At 46.1% G+C, this 20,096-nt stretch overlaps 1 protein-coding gene across 8 annotated transcripts in view; it reads right to left on the bottom strand.

Annotated features, from left to right (window-relative positions):
- The window catches only part of Myrip (myosin VIIA and Rab interacting protein), a 177,135-nt gene that overhangs the window by 54,642 nt on the left and 102,397 nt on the right, over positions 1-20,096 (bottom strand). Inside the window, exon 1 of one of the 8 annotated variants that reach the window (XM_076917365.1) lies at positions 7,122-7,268. The exons of the other annotated variants lie outside the window; for them this stretch is intronic. Within the exon in view, the coding sequence (XP_076773480.1) occupies positions 7,122-7,150 (29 nt within the window). The 5' untranslated portion in view covers positions 7,151-7,268. Of the gene's footprint in view, positions 1-7,121; positions 7,269-20,096 lie in introns of those variants that run through there. 8 annotated transcript variants of the gene reach the window in all.

The following is a 20,096-nucleotide window of genomic DNA, read 5'->3' as shown; positions in this document are numbered from 1 at the left end:
TTGGATGCTTTGGGGATCCTGATATCTGTCACCATGTGTGTGGAGCCAAGCCGGCCTGCTCTGGGGTAGAGACCTTTGGCGAGCCAAACCCCGAGAGGAGAACGGGGTTATCAGCCACCAGCTGGCCAGACATACCCAAGGGCCCCTGGGTGAGAAGCAGGACCCATCTGATTCTACCCAGTGAGCCAGTGGATGCTTGCTAGTTTAAGCCACTAAATTCTCTGTGGTTTATTAATGCAGAAAGGCTAACTCACGGAAACATCTGTTTAGCAATAGGCTTTTATAGTTGTACTCTAACTGTATTACCAGCACTTTTAATCCAGCTTGGAGAAATAAAAAGAACCAATGAGCCTGCAAAAGGCTCCAGTCTCTTTTCAGTCATCAGCATGAAGCACCATGGGAAGGCTATTTCCCCATGAACAAGGCAGCCATGGTCGGTGTAGACAGTGGGAGTTTCCTTCATGTTTGGTGAGTTACATAGCTTTTGTAACGTTTCTTACTGTGAATGTAAAAATACACACTCTCTTTGGGAAATTCAGAAAAAGAAGAATATAAAGATTTCCAAAAGAAAAGGAAAAGAAAAAAAAATCCAAGTTCAACCGAAGAACAAACTAACATGAGGCCCGAGTGTGGACACCACTCTTGGGTGACTGCCTTGAAGTCTGACCCACAGAGGCTCCTGTGAAGGTCTTATTGCAAGTTTATCCTTTTGCGCAGCTCAGAGCTGAAGCAATAGGAAGCCCCACGAAGCAAAGAATCAGAAGAAAACAGTAAAATAACCATGATGTTTCCCTTAAAAAACCCACTACTTAGCAACACCCTGCAAGCCCTTCAGTGAGCTGGTTGCCTGAGCACTTTTCTAATCTCTGTTTGCACGGCACGGCTGCTGGAAAACATTGTATCTTTTCATTCCAAGACAGACTAGAATCCTAATTCAAGCTCAAGAACAGCACTGAAAGAATTAGAATCTCATTATAACCTCACCTAGGAATGCCAGACTGACCTGGGTTGACTGGATCTAAACTGCTCAGCTTTGAGGAGGCCTGCAAAGAATTCTGCTCTGGGAGAGAGAGACCTTTGGTGGGCCAAGCCCCCATGGATTTCCCTGCTCCGTGGCTGGTCCTGGGGCCAGCAGCACGAGCGCCTCCTAGGGGTCTGGTAGGAAAGTGTAGCCTGTAAGGTAAGCTTAGCTCAAATCCAGTTCTGTTGCGCTCACTGCTTCCCAGGTGACCAACAGCACGATCGCCACCTAGAGGCGTAGTGTGGAAGCACAACCCCAGCCACCCACTAACCCCTCAGCCTTGCTGGGTTAAAATTTGTGTTTAAGCAAAATTCTCCATAGGACATCAAAGCTTGGTGACCAGGGACCTAGCAAACTTTACTGGGCATTTTGAAAAGTAGAGCGATAATCCTGTTTTAAACTTTAACCATAAAAGACAGAGCCAGTAACTCACCTCATCCCATTTTCTAAGGAAAATGAACCAGACTTGGTAACACACGGCTATAAAGATGAATATGATAATTGAAACCAAACTCTCAAATGCAGGTCCAAGAGTTATAAGAAAATGACATCAAGTCTTTACAATCAGCCAGGTTCTCAAATGACCTGTGACGGTGGTATTCAACTGACATTACTTCTCTGATAAAATTAAAGAATGCCGGGCTAACCCACATCTGGACTCAAGGCTGCTCCTATGACACACAGCTAAGAAAGCAGAAGCAAGCTGAACTGAATGGAGACTGAAGTCTGCAGGCCTGTGAAGTATTTGTCCCTGGAAGAGCAAGGAAACATTTCTGGGGATGGCTGTGCACTGATGAAGACGTCCTTCTGTACCCCAAGAATGAGACTAGCATTGGGCTGCCTTTTGTCCTTCTTTATCAGTGTGACCAAGAGCTAGCTACTGACTTAATGGAGATGTCAGCGAATATAGAGCCACATTTTATGAGGCACGTGTCTGGCCTAATGCGCTGACGAACCAATTATAGGCTTTGGATATAGATAGTAAGAACCAGAAAATGATAAGGTTTTTTTTTTTTTCTTCTAAAGAATTAGAGGGAAAGAGGGGGAAAAAAACAAGTTGTTTTCTCTTATAGAGACACTGGTAAGAGCCAGCTATTAGGCCTTTGACTGATCATTGAAGCCCCAGAGCCCAGAATCTGCATCAGCCTGGGATGCTGGTGTGCAGACACAGGTTCCCCTCCTAGCCACCGTCTGTCTCTGCCTTCTGCCAGCAGAAGCCTGAGGAGCCCAGAACTCCCTGGCTGGGCCTGTCGCCTGCCGATATTGGTTCACACAATTGCCTGCTCAGAATTGAGGAGAAAGAGGCTCCAGAGACAGCCACGCCCACTCAACCCTATTTTGGAAGGACCCCCTCAATATGGTGTCCTGCAAGAAACTCAAAGGTTAATGACACGACGAACCTCCCAAAACACAAACCAAAACCTAAACAGCAACAAAATCTTCTCCTGAGCCCAGTCACAGCCACCACTCTAATGGCTGTGAGGAGCCACCAGGACCAAGGCCACTTATAGAAGAAAGCATTTCACTTCCGTGTTTGCCTGAAGTTTTAGAGAGTTAGTCCATGATCGTTATGGTGGGGAACAGACAGAGAAGCAGCTGAGAGCTTTACATCTTAACCTACAGGCAACAGGCATAGACAGGCAGACAGATACAGACAGACAGACAGACACTGGGCCTGGCATGGGGTTTTGAAACCTCAAAGCCCACCCCCCAGTGACACACCTACTCCACCAAGGCCACATCCGCCCCACACCTCCTAATCCTTCTCAAACAGTTTACCATCTGGGGACTAAGCACTGAATAGATGAGCCTATGTGAACCATTTTTATTCAAATCACTACAAGCCTTAACAAGGGGAAAAATCAGTACTCATCAGGTTTTTAATGATGGCTGATGTAATGCTGGGCATGAATTATCACAATACTCAGTTCTGGGTGACTTTTAGAATTTACCACTTATCAGCATCCAACCCATTATAGCTAAAGCGCCTTCTCACTCTTTTAAAGGCTGTGGATATAATCATTGAATAAATGCTAAAAAAAAAAAAAAAAAAAAAAACCAGTCTGGACAAGAAAGCAACATTCAAGTATTACATTGTCTTTTTTACTTTTTTTTTTTTTTTTTTTTTTTGAAACAACGTCTTACTGTGTAGCTCAGGCTGGCCTTGAACTTGAGATCCTCCTGCCTCCACCTCCCGAGTGCTAGGATTACAAGCATACACCACATGTCAGGCTCCTTACATTGCATCCTAATGATTAATGTGTTTCTTAGCATTTGGTAGTTATGAAAGGCAATCTACCCGACTACCCCAGGGCTGGCTGATTTCCACTTGCTGGGCCCCTCCTAAGCTCCTTTACCTCAGCAGGTCTGAGGGAGGCTTGAGAATGTGGCTTTGAACACTTCCAGGTGAGAGAGACCACACTTTGAGGCTTAGTGAGCTAGAAATAGATTGGCAGCTCCTGAAGAGCCCAGGGGTTGACTCAGAGCCTGTCACTTGGGTGTACCTGTCACTCGTGTGTTTGCGAAGGAAGATTCCTACAGTCTGATGACAGAAATGCTCTGAGGGACCACGTCAGAGCAATCTATTCTGAGAAGTCGAGGGAGAGACACAGACTCAAGATGGGAAAGAACAGCTTGCACTCGGGGACCCCTGAGTTTGTCACTGTGAATCTGCAGACATATGCGGCTTGGAGGCTTGAAGTGTCATGCTCGGTTGACAGGTGACAATGGCTATTCATGTGACCTAGCTTGCTAAGGTGAAGAAGTGGGAGCTGACAAAGAGCAACAAGGGAAGGAAACTTATGGCTACAAGCAAGAACACTGGAGACTGACCCACGGACTGCGGTTATATCCAAAGCCCAACAAAAGCAAACTCCTCCAGCTGTGTGATACTATTCCTGACAAAATCCACTTCAGGAAATAAGGACCGATTTTGGCTCACAGTGCAAGGGTACAGACTATGATGGCAGGGGAGGCGTAGCCATGGGAATTAAAGGCAGCTGGACACTTTGTATCCACAGTCAGGAGAGAGAGAGAGAGAGAGAGAGAGAGAGAGAGAGAGAGAGAGAGAGAGAGAGAGAGAGAGATCAGTCAGTGCAGGACCAGGATGTCAGGGGAGGCATGGTCACAGGAGTTAAAGGCAGCTGGACACCTTGTATCCACAGTCGGAACCAGAGAGAGATATCAGACTGATCATGTCCTCACGTGCACTGAGACATGAGTGTTGGGTCTCAAATGTATCCTTCATATGCACATAAAGTATAATATAATTTCTAAAAGCAACAAATATGCCCTCTGGAAGGGAGGGACTGCCTAGAACAGCTGGTGTGGTACCCTGTAAACAGCAGGATGATGGCATTCAGAACTCCAGCCAGTTATGTGCCTTGGAAAAGCCAGTTATGTGCCTGGGAATAACCAGTTATGTGCCTGGGGATAGCCAGTTATGTGCTTGGGGATAACCAGTTATGTGCCTGGGGATAACCAATTATGTGCCTGAGAATAGCCAGCTATGTGCCTGGGGATAGATAGCCAGCTATGTGCCTGGTAGGCCACTTTTCAGGGCCCACCAGCTATGAGACATTGGGAGAGACACAGATACTCCAAAGTAACTGTAGCCTAAAGATAAAATGCAAGGCGCAGATCAATGGACTAGAACAGAGAACCCAGAATCAGACCCACATGTTCCCTGTAGCCAACCATCTCTAATGAAGGCATCGGACACGCATGCCAGAGAAAGGACAGGGTTGGGCATCCATAAACGGGAGACTGGAAGGAAACCCTCATCTCTCAGCCCATGATACCCCATCATACACCTAAGGGTACAACCTGAAACAGTAAACATACGAAAAAATAGAGGAGCCATTTCGAGACAGCGGAACGAAGGCAAAGAGTTTGTAAAATTAGATCCACAAAACGCACACAATAAAGGCAAAAATAGACCCATGGGGTTAAACTAAGACACTGATACACAGCCAAGGTAACAACAGTCGGCAAGGAGAGACTCCCTGGTGGGAGGAAACAGCTATAAACTGTTCACCCAACGAGGCGTTCAGACCCAGAGCATACAGGAATCGTCACCATCATCATCAACAAAAAACATAAGCAAAAATGGGTAAATTGTTTGATTTTTCAAAAGAAGCTTTTTATAACAATGCCTGATTAGTATATGAAAGAGCTCCCAACAGCACTCACAGGCAAGGGAATACAAACCAGAGTCACGGTTGGAAATACTTTTACCCAGGTTACAGTGAGTATAATAATAAATGCTGGCCTGGTAGGATGGTTCAGTGGGTAAAGGAGCTTGCTGCCAACCATGAGGGTCCGAGTCCAGCCTCCGGAACCCACTTGATTGGAGGAGAGAACCAATCTCACAAAGTTGCTCTCTGGCCTCCTGGTGCATATTGTAACCCGCACCCGCCCACTCACAATAATAACAAATTAAATTAAGCAAAAAGATAAAAATGCAGAGGAGATTCAGAGAAGGGGATTCTTACAGATTCTTAAACAAGAAAAATGTAAGTTAACATAGATGCTTTAGGGCAGAGGATGCAACTCCCTCAAAGATCCAAAACAGAACCACTGCATGGTGCAGAAATCCCATGGCGTTCTTCTAGAGGGTTACAATCAGAGATTCAAAAGACGCCTGCATGCCATGTTCACTGAAGTCGCGACTTGGAATCAAAGGAGATATCAATCAGTGGATGAATCCATAAAGAAATTTGAGAATTCGCACAAAATTGAATATTACTCAGTCATAAAGATGAAAACTGGTCATTAGTAGCAATAGCAACCAAGCTGAGGACGACACCTCCTGGCCTAAGCCACACACAGGAAGACAAATACTGGGGGCTCCCACTCGCGTGAAAGCGAAATTTGGTTTCATAGGTGCAGAGAGAACAGAGGTGACTGGAGGTTAAGAGTGTGGGGTGGGGGTGGGGGTGGGGGTGGGGAGAAGACAGCTTGCAGAACAGGCCCAGCTCCTCTGGAGTAGCAAGCTCTGACTACCTATGGCTCAGTCAGTCTGTACGTCACGGCAACTCATTATGCCCTTTATAAAGAACCAGAAGGGATGAGTTTGAAGCATCTTAACACCAAAGAAGAGTAAATGTTTAAGGAGACAGCAAGCTATTAGATATTGAATATTAAATCACTAATAATATTTAATAAATATTTAATAAATGGCTACTAGATATTGAATATTAAATCACCACTCTGATTCTCTACATAAATGTATCATTATGTCAATTAAAAGAGAAGAAGAGGGGGCTGAGATTGACCCCTGTAGCCCACATGGTCACTCCTGAAAATTATTCTTTCATCTCTACCTGTGGACAGTGGTACATACATGTGTGCACACATATGAACTAATAATAATAATAATAAAGTATTTTTACAAGTGAGCTAGAAGCAAAGTCTGAATAAGTCAATTTATAAAAAGTGCTAGAGCCGGGCGGTGGTGGTGCACACCTTTAATCCCAGCACTTGGGAGGCAGAGGCAGGCGGATTCCTGAGTTTGAGGCCAGCCTGGTCTACAGAGTGAGTTCCAGGACAGCCAGGGCTATACAGAGAAACCCTGTCTCGAAAAAACAAAACAAAACAAAAAAAAACAAAAACAAAACCCCCCCCCAAAAATATAAAAAGTGCTAGAGCTAAAGAGATGGCCCAGCGCCACCTGCTGGTACAGATTTTGCAGAGGAATCAGAAGTGAGTTCCTAGCACCTACTTTGGCTGTCCCTCTCACACCCACCAGTGACCCCAGCTCCAGGGATCTGGTGCCCTCTTCCGATGTCAGTTGCATGTGTACCTATGTACACCACCCGATCCCATACATACACATAATTAAAAAATAAAAATTTTAAAAGATGCCCAGAGTCCATGTTTTTGTTATTGCAGTAGTTTTCTGGTAAACACTCGTACTCTTAGAAATTTCCAGAAACCCACAGGGCTGGAGTACAGTGAACGAGGAGCCTTGGAGGAATCTGGAGTCTTGACTTGTTAGGCAAACCTACAACACACCATAGTTTGTGCACCTGTTTCAAGACAAAAAAAAAAAAAAAAAAAAAAAGCATGTGCCCAGGACCTTTCGATTTCTAGGACTTACCTGGTTGCTGTCACCTGGCTTGGGCACATCAGGACATCATCTTCAAAGTCTTCCTCACCATGTTCTTAGGCTCCCAAGCAGGCCTGTGTGGACTTGAGACACTGGCCCATCTCTGCCTTGATCGTTTCCATCCATCACACACTCTGTGTGGCTCTGGGCTCCACCCTCGGGCTGACTCACTTGTTCAATATGGCTCACAGAGTTTGATTTAATTAAACCTGGCAGCTGTCAAGCCTGCACAACCTCCCCGGCTTTGGAAGGAGGGCGTCCACCATCCGTGGACGGCCTCTCTTCTGTCCCCTTGCTTATAAAGCAGACCCAGCATTCACTATTCACTCTTCCTTCGCCAGAAGTAACCGGATTGAGTCACATGGATCTGGAAATCGGCTGCTCTCGGTTTAGCTGCAGCCAATTTGTACTCTTGAGCCAGGGTGGCTCATCTGGGAGAGCGTGCAGCCTCCCACTAATGAGTATAATCTGCAGAGGTCGCTAGCGAAAGCAGCCAGCACACGCACTCTCCCTCCGTGTGGCCTTGACAACCCTGGTTTCTCCTCCTACGCCTCACACCTTTATCTTCAGAATACACAGAATACAAATGATCACATCTTCCTCTCAGCTCCTCTCCAGGGACATGGAGGAGCTGCATTGTCAATGGCACCCTGTGGTCTAAGGACATGGAGGGGGAGGGGTAGCACTGGTTCCCTGTGGTCCCTGGTTTGCCCTGAGAATCTACAGATTTGTATTAAGTGTGAGCACTTCTTTTCTTGCTTCCGCCATCCAAACTTACCTAACACAACAGTAAACTACGGAATGAGGTGTTTCTACTTACAAGGAGGTTCTGCCTGGCTGCTGGAGGAAGTGGGCGTGACTGGCTGCTCTTATTAGTCAATGCTCTCACTGTACCTGTGCAATCGAGGAAACAGAGGCTGCTCCAGAAAGCGAACAGTTACAGCTATCCTGCGGACCATACTGTGCATCCATAGTGAGATGCTTAGGTCAAGGGTGCTGGGGTTGTGGTGAGCTAATATCTGCCACGTACTGATTGTCTGTCACCTGCCTGCCCCCAAGTAAGGTCCTTTGAGTTCAAAGAAAAATACAAAGCAGAGACAGGAACTGTTTGTCAAATCAAGGGCTATCACTGGCCATTGGCAGAGCCCATCTCTCTTTTTGTCTTGTAATTTTAATAAATAAATAAGGTGTGTGTGTGTGTGTGTGTGTGTGTGTGTGTACGCGTGCATGCGCGTGCGGGCATACAGACCAGGATTCAGTTCTGGTTGTCTTCATCACTTGCTCCCACATAATTTTTGACACAGGGAGTCCCAGTAAACCTAGAGCTTACCATTAAGCTAGAGTGGCTGGCTAAGACTGGGGATCTGCCTTTTCTACTTCCCCAGAGCTGGACCTGGGGGATCTACCTCCCCAGAACTGGTATTACAGGTACAGGCACTGTACCCAGCTTTTTATGTGGGTGCTGGGGCTTTCAAACTCAAGTCATCATGAATGACACGTGCTTTGTAAATTTAGCCATCTCTCCAAACCCCTCAAGCAATGCATAACACGGGATTTGAGCTTCATGTCTTCCATTCATTCCTGGCCACTGTCCCTCCAGTTTCCATCTGAGGCTACGGTTTGGATGAAAAATGGCCCTCACAGGCTCATGTAATTTGAATGTTTGGTTCCCAGTTAGTGGAACCGTCCAAGGCCTTGTTGCAGGTGAGTCACTTTTGAAACATCAAAGCCCACAGTCTTGCTCTCTACCTCTCCGATAAGAGGTAAGCTCTCATTCAGTTACTGCTCCAGTGCCTGCCTGCCTGCCCGCTGCCATGCTTCTCGCCCTGCTGACTGTGGACTAACCCCTGAAACTGTAAGCCAGCCCCCAATTGAACACTTCCTTTCATAAGTTGATTTGATCATGGTGACTCTTCACAGCAATAGACCAGTAACAAAGACAGCGAGCAATGTGATCAATTCCTTTAAGGACACACGAGACACTGGCTCTGCAGAAGTGACCACTCTGCATCGCAGGGCTCCTAAGAACCTACCCTAGACACCACAGTAAGCATGCTCCTTGCTCTTTTGTCCGGGTTCATGAGACCATCACTCGATGACCATTCTACAACTTATTTATCCTGTGCCCTATCATTGGAATCTGGATTATTCTAATTTCCTATCACAATGCTTCAAGAATGGCTTCTTACCTGACCGACTGGATATAAGTGAATGTATTTGTAGGATAAATTCCTAGGCACAGACAAATGGTCTGAAAGATTTACCCACCATTTACAGGTGATGGGAAATTTCAGTCATGTGTGCTATCCCCATTTATGGCCTGTTAGCAACTTGCCAATGTCTCTGTTGTACACTGTTTCACCTTTCCATCTTTGTTAATCTTTGAACATCGGTACAGCAATGTAAGTTTAATTTATATTTATCATAACGGAGGCAAAAGCCATCAATTCTGAAGAGATATTTGAGGGGTTGGAGAGACGACTCCTCTGTTAAAAGTTCTTGCTATCTTGCAAGGAACTCGAGGCTCGGTTCCTCGGATCCACACCAGGCAGCTCACAACCACCTGTAACTTCAGCTCCAGGAGATATGGCGCCAAGGATCTTCCTTTGGCCTCTACAGATACTACACCTATATATGACACACACATATACAACCAGGAAAACATTCATATACATAAATAAAAATACATAAATACAAAATATACATAATGAAAATGCCACGAAGAAACTTATTGCTTTGTATAAAATAAGCATTAAAATTAAAAAAAAAAATCAGTAGGCAGAAAACCTGGGGAATTCTGCACTCAGCTTCAGGTCCCAGGTCCTGAGGAACCCTGCTAGGACAGGGATGCACCATTCTAGTGTGGTTGATCTCAAGCACAAAACGCCCTGGAACATAGGTGTCTTGGCAGTTGCTGTTCTAGGACATATGTGTAGGGTTAGTTTGCATTAAGTCAACATCCTTGAACACACAAGGGACGTCCCCCTGCCAGGTACAGCATCAGAGGTGAGGAAAGCGAAAGGCAGGTATTGCTATGTGCTCAGCACTGATTTGCTGCATCAGCAGAGGAAAGGTATGGTGCCCCGCCCATTCCTGTCTTCTCTGAAGTGGAAACAGTAGTTCAAAAGGTATCTGACAGTTCACCTTTCAATCTATCTACAGATACACAAAACACGAACTGAAAACCCATGCACAAGACGGGACAAAAATTACCTGTTTTGACAGAAAGACACAGCAACAAACAGGCAGCCTCTGATAAAGAATTATAGTAAATAACAGATCAACATTGACTTGTGAAATTTAACTGTTAAGGTTACCAGAGCCAGAGATGTTCTTTCTGTCAAACTCTTGGGCCCAGATGAGACCTGAGTATCTTGAAAAAGAATCAAATGGCAGGAGGTAGGTGGTAGAGACCCCAAATCTCTCCTCTCTGTGCTCCTGGCTAGAAAGGCCCAAAGAAAGACGGTAACCCAGGCATCCTTTTTTGAGATGAGATACAGGGCTCTGTGCACAGGGTAATTCAGAGTGAAGGACTGACTGGCACACAGCATTGCCAGTTTCTATAACTGGCTTCCAGAGGGAGGTGTTGCAGAGCTATGAAATCTTAGACAAGCCAGCCAGGAAAAGCCCACCGCGCACGAGCAGCGGGGAGAGAGCCACCGAAGCTCACTTAAAGCCTCTGGGTTTGATAAAGCTTTGTGGAGAAAATTCACATGGATTTTCACACTTATTTTATTTTTCCATCTCTCTTGCTTTGCAAATTCAAGATGCGTGGGTTTGGAACAATCCTGGATATGGTCCTGTCTGTGTGCTTCCTCAGCCACACTGACAAGACTTATATCAATCACAAACTCAGATCGGATGGCAAGAGGAAAAGAGGGCTGAGGAAGGTAAATCTGGAAGACAGCTTTGGAGAGTCTTTTCTGTGTACACCTCCCGGGTAAAGAGAAGCTCAAGTGTGACCAGGTTTGACTCAAACACTAATATACAGGGAGCCAAGTGATGGACATAGCCCCACCCCTTGATATCTCTGGGACCACAGAAGTCACTTTGCTTCCATGCACTTTGAAATCTTTGTGTCTAAAATGGTTACCAGTCAATGTCTGCCTAGATTTTACAAACTTTTGTAACTTTAATTATTTAAGTTTTAGTTATCAAATGTTTGTTTTTATTTATGCACCTGTGGGTGCAGTGCCTACAGAGGCCAGAAGAAGGACACCAGTTTTCCCTGGAGCTGGAGTTAGAGGTGGTGGTGGGGAGTTTGACATGGGTGCTGGGAACTGAACTAAGATCCTCTGTGAGACCATTGAGCACATCCTCACACATCCACAGAAAAATCCGAAAGATCACAATCCCGTGGACTGTACTGCGTTAGGCAAAGGATTTGCAAAATATAAAGAATCCAGAACACGTGTGTCGCCTTAGAAACTGGCTCTCTCACACATGCAGGGCATAAAGAAAAACTCTGAAAAGGTGCACGTCACCTCATCTGGATGCAAATTCAAAGGCCGAGGCAAAAAAAAAAGGGGGGGGGGAAGGACATAAAGTTCTTCCCATAAAATGTGAAGCCAGTGTATTTATACTCAACCGTAAATCTCAGAATAGGCCATTGCTACTGCTTTACTTGAAGAATGGACAGCAACCCTGGAAAGGAGCTGGTCATTTACACTGCAAATCAGTCCTGCACTCTTGGGGGACTGGACCGGATGGAGCACGAGGGTTTCTAATTCTCTTGGGTTGAATTCTTCCAAGTTCCCAAAGTCACTGTCTACTCTTGTCACCTGGGCATCAGTGGAGGAATTCAAATGCCCTGCTGCCATCTAGGCAGAGCCCACAGAGCTAGCGTCCGCTGTCCAGGCCTTGGCAGATGTGGCCCACAGAGACCCTCTTGGGTCTTGGGACTGTGTGGCCACCTTGCAAGATGCTTCCTTCAGGATGGAAATTGTGCACCTTTGCTTCCAAACACCACCTTTAGAGTGAACGTGGTCACGGACATGCATGTAGGGGGTGCATGGTATGTGTGTTATGGACATGCATGTAGGGGGTGCATGGAATGTGTGTTACGGACATGCATGTAGGGGGTGCATGATGGGGGGGTCACAGACATGCATGTAGGGGGTACATGGGGGTCACTTTTTTTTTTGGCATTCTCTTTGAAGCAGAACTTGAGGATTTTGAAGAGAAAGAACAGCTCCATCTGCACATAATCAAAAATATCTCCCAAGAGAAGCTCTGCGTTAACTGCTTGGAAAGATAACTGTCTGTTTTCTCACCAAAACTTAAACCATTGACCAGCGCTGAACCAGCATCTGTTCTCCTTTCTAACAGGATGGATCTCACATCACCAGGCTTGCATGGCCAGGTGCTTTGAGCCACCTCATTAGCTTGCCAGCCCCTTTTGAGCTCTTTAGAAAACAAGTTCTCAGAAGAAGACCACCCTTGAGAATGGAGCCAGAACACTTAGAGATCCGACAGAGATCCAGGCTCTTCTGCTTTGGAGTGGTGAGGCTTGGACCAGGCACCCCATCTCTCCCCCCATTTTCCTCATCTGTAAGAGGAGTACAGTGTCCGCTCACTCAGAGCAGTGCTCAGCAGAGCTAGCTCTCAATAACATTACAGGTAATTTAGAAAAGTCGTCATTCCTCTGCTTCTTCCAGGGTGGTGGAGGGTTTCACTTACAAAGTCAGCAATTCCAGCCCTGGGCCTTAAGAAGCTGGGAGCCTCCATGGCAACAGACGAGCTTTCTTTCCCCCCACCCCCTGGGTTCTTGGCAGGTCTACAGATGATACTAAAATTGAGCTGATCTAGAGGGTAAGAAGTGGGAGGCAGGCTTTGGGGGGGGTGGTTTCTTCATCCAAACGGTAAACAGGGGCTTTGCCAAACTGCAGGAGCTCTGCCAAACCACAGCTTGGAACGCCCAGAGCTTTCCGTACAGCTGTCATTTTACCTGGAGAAGGAAGGTTCATCTTTTCAAAATGTGGCTGCCTCTGTCCAGTGTCACATTCTTGCTGGTCTTCTAGCTTTGCAGAATGGAGGCAGAAGATGGGGAAGGCTGTGTGGTGGAACCTCATGTCCTCAGCTGTCCTCATGTCCCCAGGTAAGCTCACCTGGGGCTGGTCCAACGTCCCTCTAGATAGACCTCAGCTCCAGACCTGTGCAGGTCACTCCCCCATCCAGCGTTTTCACAAACCTTTACAAATAATCTGCATTTCTTCTATCATTCAGATGAAGGTTTTCAAAGGTGTTGGTCCAAGTCACTTGAGAATCTTCCTAGCTCCTAGGGACCCACAGCCAGAGGCCTGAGGACTGGCCCAGAGCCCTCTGACCCCCACCGCCCTTCCCAGGAGGCCCTATGAGTCAGGGACTCTGCACAGTGTCATAGTAAGACAGAAAGAAGTAAGGAAAAACACCCCCAAATATGCTGAATTTCCTTGATAAAATTTTTGAGTGCCCTGTTTTTTAGCACTCAGAAATAATACACAACACACTTACTACTTCAGACACTCCTCCAAGGTCCAAAACAAAATGACCACTCCAGTAAGATGCCTGTATGAATTCCCTTGGTGCACACCGTGAGGGTGTGATGGCTCTCAAAGTTTTTAAGTTCAAATAGATTGGCAGGGTTCTCACACAGTCACACACACCCTGGCCTCAGGCCTGCCTGTACTTTTAAAGAAGAAAACAGGAGTCTATGAACAATTATTTTGAGTAACTCGAGGCAATTCCTCTCACACAAGCTGTCTCCAAGGCAGTTAACGCTGCAGCAACACCTGGCAGAGCTTCTTCCTTTGGCACTGATATGCAAGAGCATTAGGGTTATGAACTCACTCCCAAAGTCTCAAGTCTCCGATTTGCTTGATTATGGAGACTGCTGAGAGACAATTTCTTGAGCCAGAGTCTAAAGATCACCTACACTGGGTGGCTAATAAATGCCTGTAACTCCAGCTCTGAAGGGCTCTAGTAGGCCCGAGCTGAGCATGGCAAACATGGCTCTGGCAGGCCTTGCCCTTTCCCCATCTTCTCTGCCTTGCTAAACTGTTAGATTACATTGCTAAAGCGAGCCACTAAGGTCCATCATTCTTATTTGGTCACCATCCCCCACCAAGATCCAACTACCAAAGTATTGAAGTCCAGGGATCAGAAGCCCCTTTGGGCTCACCTTGTTAACATGCTCAATCAAAACAAACCTGTTCATCCTAGTTGGGGGAGGGGGTTCCCTCTTTCTTTTTATAAACTGCCATTTGCCTACAGGCTATAGGCTACAGGTCTGTCTCCTCTCTGCCCAGAGGCAGTCTTTTGTCCCCCCTGGAGCAAATAGTCCTTCCCTCCTCTCCCTGTCTTCTTTTCTCTTCTCCCACGTCTCTATCTCCTGTTTTGTTATTTATCCCCTGCCTTTTATCCCTCTGGGGCAAATAAATCTTTGTGCTGCAGAACTTGGTCTTGGTGTGTCCGTGCAGATTCCTTCCCTTACAAGCTCCAAGGGATCTAATGGCTTCTTCTGGACACCTTTAGCCTCCTATACATAACATATACACATACTTTAAAAAAAAAAAAAAAACCTTTAAAGTGATGCAGTTCATAAGGGGGCTTTTACATTTCTTGAGCCTACAAGTCCACGTTTGGATGTCTCAGAGGATATCCCATCTTGGAGGCTAAAGAAAAAGGCCCCCTCTCCAGCTTGTACCCAGCACCCTGGGGACACAGGGCCCTGGGATACAGCTGTTTATGTGTGGTTTCATTTGAATGAAACTAAGGTTCTGGATGCTGGGGATATGGTGGTCCCTGGAACAACTCTTGAGAATAAATTAAAAGCTCTGTTGCTAATTTCCTCATATCCTCTCTTGTATAACAGTTCCTCTAGTCTTAGAGTGAAGTACTTTAATACAGACAGGGTTTACAGGGAGGAGGGACAACAGGATGTTCTAGGGGAGGTGAGACACCCCCTCCATAGAAACTGGAGCATTCAGGCAGGAAGGAAACAACTCAAAATAGCTTCAGGAAGTCACCGAAACTGACCAGATTCACTAGGCCCCTCCTTTTGTAGGCAGCTCATTCAGGCAGGAAGAAAACAACTCAAAATAGCTTCAGGAAGTCACTGAAACTAATCAGATTCACTAGGCCCCTCCTCCTTCAAGAGTAAACAGTAAAAAGGCCAAGAGTCACCCAGTCACTGGGAGAAGTGTAGAGAGCTACCTGGGAGAGGCCCAGATCAACTGAGCCACCTGGAAAGGACTGTTGTCAATCAGCAGAGATGCTTGCAGGATATGTAGTGTGGTCCAGGCTCCCAGCTTTGTGAGCTGCCCCTGTGTTGGGGTGGAGTTTGGTGATGCAGCTGTCATGGAGTCATTTCTGTTCCTCTAAGTAATCCCTCACCATATTCCTGTAAGTATATTTTCCCAGAAAACACATGAGCTCACCAAACTGTACTTAGTGGTATTTATACTTTGGTCTGTTAGTTTAATTTTCTATCTGGGACGAATAAACATTTCTTCATGTCTCCCCAAGGTTAGTGTCACAGGACACCCTCATGTATCCTATAGTCAAGCACAGTCCCCTTTAGGTTTTTTGTACCCACCATGGATTGCTCTCCAGTGCTTTCCTTACCCACAGGTTTCTAAGTGCCCCATGTTAGTGCAGTCTCTGAATTACACACAGGAAGGAATCTTTGTTCCTTTTATGACCATTCTGAGAGCAATTCACACCCAAGGCAGGCCTGCTGGGCATCCTTATGGCAGGAAAGCTTTCATGGTGTAAGGGATGTAGCCCACATACAGGGCTCTCGCTCCTCTTCCCAGAGGAGAAACTGAAAAGTGTTCTCTGCTGTTCAGCCTTGATCCTGAAAGCTTTATGTGGTCCAGAATGGACTCAGCATCACCTTTCGTATTTGCCCCTGCTGAACCCCACAGCCTTCATGCTGGGCCCTACTTCCTCCAAATTAGGTCACTCAAGGACCTAAGTGACCACTCACCCTGTCCATCGCTTCCTTTGCTTTGCAGAAGCCCTGAGGATTTATACATGTTTAAAGGCTGCCCTCCCAACATGAGGCAGGTATGAGACACTGGCTAGTTCTTTCTTATGCTGGGGAGGCAAACCTTTGCTCTCATCCTCTTTTTAAAAGTTCATTTTAATTTATTGTATATTTGCCTGAGTGTGCATTAAGTGCATTACATGTGTGTAGAAACCCTCAGAGGTCAGAAGAAGGGATCAGTCAGATCCCCTGACTCTGGAGTCACAGGCAGTGGTGTTGGGGGAATCAAACTTGGGTTCTGTGGAAGAACAGTCAATGATCTTATAACTATAGAATCATCTCTCTAGTCACAGGTTAGAGACTCTCTGTGTTTGTGTGTGTGCGCGCGCGCATGCAGTTCCTGCAGAGGCCAGAAGAGGGTGTCACTGAGCTGCCTTTGGTGCTAGAGACTGAGCAGAGGCCCTCTGTAAGAGAAGTACACGCTTTTAACCCCAGCCCCCGTGTCCTGTTTTAAGTTCAGGCTCTATGAGCCCTTTTGAGAGAACCATGAATGTTGAATATATGTCCCCCTCCTCTCAGTTTTTTTTAGCTTTATTAAAGTATAACTGGTGAATAAAACTGTATATATTTAAAATATATATAGATGACCTGACCCTCATATACATTAGGAATCAATTCTGTATCTCACATAGTTGCCTTTATTATTATTTTTTAAATTTTTGGTGATAATGCTTATTATATACCCTCTTTAAAAATCAAGTATAATATACATTATTATTGTTAATCTCACCAAAGTGAATTTCAGACTTCATAATTTATCTTATAACCGAGAATTCATACCCGTTAACCAAGCCCTCCCCACTGTCCCGGCCTGACAAGTCCATACATCTCTCTCTATTCATTTCTTTCATTCATTTCTTTTTTTTTTTTTTTTCTTTCTTTTTTTTTTTTTTTTTTTTTTTTTTTTGTTTTTGTTTTTGTTTTTTTGAGACAGGGTTTCTCTGTGTAGCCCTGGCTGTCCTGGAACTCACTCTGTAGACCAGGCTGGCCTCGAACTCAGAAATCCGCCTGCCTCTGCCTCCCAAGTGCTGGGATTAAAGGCGTGAGCCACCACCACCCAGCTCTCCATTCATTTCTATATCTGTTCTCATTAAATGTTCTGTGTGTATGTGAGTCTGATATATGTGTATAAGGCGTATGAGCACATGTATGTATAGGGGCACATCCTGTGCATGCACATGGATGTAGAGAAGGTCACTGGGTGTCCTTCTCTATCACCCTCCACCTCTGTCCCCTAAGGCAGGCTTTCTTTCTGAACCTTGAGCCAGGCTGAGAGCCAGCAACTCCAATATCCCTTCTGTTTCTGCATCACATTACTGGGATTGTTTGCAGGCAGGCACAGCCACACCCAGCAGTTACATGGATTCGAACTCAAACCCTCACACTGTGCAGCAAGAGCTCCGATCCACTGACTTCGACCCCATCCCAGTCCTTTTCTCATTAAAAAAAAAAAAAAAGCGTCTGCATGTAAGTGAGCCACACACGGAACAGCTGTCTCTGGCACACCCTCTGTGCACCAGCAGCCATTGTTCACAGTTCTGGTCAGCTCCTCCTCTGATGTCTCTGAGGTGTCTGCCCTCCCTACAGTGATCTGCAACCCCCAACAGGCTGGTTTTTGTTCCAGAAGATAAGCTAAAGTGTACTTGGAAATGAGAAATGCAGAGACCTGGGGCTGTCAAGGCAGTTTTGGAAGAGAACAAAAGCTGGACCTTGACATCACTCCCTTGATATTAATATGTCTACTATTGATATGACGCTGTCACAAACCTCAGCAAACAGACCCTGGGAGCAAAACAGCGGACTCAGAAATAGACCCACACATCCAAACAGGAAATGAATGTCCGTGACACAGAGTTGGAACAACCTGTTCTCCACATTAAATACAATTGATGTTCTAGGAAGGGAACGTCCAGGCCAGAAGCATTGCAGCTCCTGAGGCGTCATTAACATTCTGTGTGCCTCAGAGTCCTGCCTCAAGTCTCGTGGTGCCAGTGTAGCTAAAGGAATTATTTTTACCATCAAGTCCTAGAAAGCTTGAATGGGGATAATGTCATCTCCTACACTAGTGGCTCTCAATATCCCTAATGCTATGACCCTTTCATACAGTTCTTCATGTTGTGGTGACCCTCAGCTATAAAACTATCTCTACTTCCTAACCGCGATGTTGTTCCTGTTATGAATTGTAAACATCTGACATTTGACCTCTATGGGGGGTCGCGACCCACAGGTTGAGAACCACTGTCCTAAAAGGTCCCTTGCTGTATAGGACACTTCACATCCACATTTGTCTACGGAGAAACATCAATGGAAGATTCGGTCCATTCCGCCCTTCTTTCTGGGTTGAAGAGTCACTGTTAAGATTCAGGCCTCTTGCCCCTTCCCTTCCTAAGAGTTTATATTGCTTGCCTTCCACTCCTGGGTTGGAGATCCGAGGTACAAGAAAATGAGGTAAGACGTGAACAAAGCAGTGGTCTGCAGCAGGGATCCATTTTGAGGTCTCTGAGTACAGCTCACCTTCCTGGGGGAAACCAGACCACAGCGTAATGGAAGTCCCACCCCGCCATGTCTCCGACAACCCAGGTGTCACATCAACAAAACCAGGCTCTGCTCTCTGGAGCACAGGATAACCTGCCTGCTGTAGTGGGGGGTGCCTGTTCTGCAGGCGCTGATGTGGGAGGTGTGGGGGTGAAGAAAGGCCTGTCCACCTGAGATGAAGGTCGTCTAGAACTCTGCAGTGTCTGGGGCAGGCAGCAATGAAACCGCTGAAGCAACATCCTGAAGCATCATGCCCAGTCACCACGTGGTGTGCTTCATCCTCTATAGAGAAAGCTCACAATCAGGACAGGTAACAGAAGAAGGTGGACAGGACTAACACAGCCTGCCACCTCCTGGCACCGGCTGCTGCCCCAGTTAGCTAATGAGCTGCCATCTCCTCCTGTGTCTGGCCCCATGCTGTGACGGCTAACATTATCTTCAGCTTGATCACCCTGGAGACAGACCTCTGGGCATATCTGAGTGGGAGGTTTAGACTGTGCTAAGTAAAATGCAAAGACTGGTCCTACATGTGGGTGGCTCTGTCCCATGGATGAGTGGGTGGCTCCATCCCCTGGATTGGGATCCTGTCTGAATAAAGAGGAGAGAGCCAGCTGGCCACCAGCATTCATGTCTCTCCAAATCCTGAGGGCCAAAACAAGGGCTCTCACAGCTGAGGGCTTCTGAGAGACAGGAACACTTGTCTGTCGTTTTAGCCTGTCCACTCTGGGGAATTTTTTCTATGTCATATTAGCTAGCATTCTTAATGACAGGCATTTGATACACACATACACACACACACACACACACACACACACACAGAGTCTCCTCTATGTATAGTTAACTGACACACTCGTATCTCTAAGGCCTTGTCTGTCTGTCTGTGTCCCTCCTTCTCTCCCCGCTTCCACATAAGGCTATGCTCACTTATGTTCTCACTAGAAGCATCCAAGGGTTCCCTATATAAATATCGTGTTCCCACTGGAGTGACTTGATACGTTTCTCTATATCTATTTGAATGATGGGCTTCTTACAAAACTGTAACTTAGTTCAAGCATAAATGGAATTTTTTTTTTTTTTAAAAAAAGCATGATTCCACATCTGTGAGGTGCTTAAAGTTGTCAGAATTCAGAGAGAGAGAGAGAGAGAGAGAGAGAGAGAGAGAGAGAGAGAGAGAGAGAGAAATCACAGAAGGGTGGCTGCCCGTGGCTGGGAAAGGAAGGGACATGCAGTGATTGTCTAACCTGGGCAGAGGGCAGCCTGGTGTGCTGACATGTTTCTGTAGATGGTGGGTGACCCCCGACCTGTGCTGTGAACACACCCAACACTGCTGAACCATGTGCTGGGAGAAGGCCAGAGAGGCAAGCTCTATTTTACATGTATTTTAGCAAGCATATAAAAATGTG

Source organism: Arvicanthis niloticus, chromosome 21 (genome assembly GCF_011762505.2).
Source record: "Arvicanthis niloticus isolate mArvNil1 chromosome 21, mArvNil1.pat.X, whole genome shotgun sequence".
NCBI classification, from domain to species: Eukaryota; Metazoa; Chordata; class Mammalia; order Rodentia; family Muridae; genus Arvicanthis; species Arvicanthis niloticus.
Note: the sequence above shows the minus strand (reverse complement) of the source record. Positions and strands in the feature narration are given on the sequence as shown.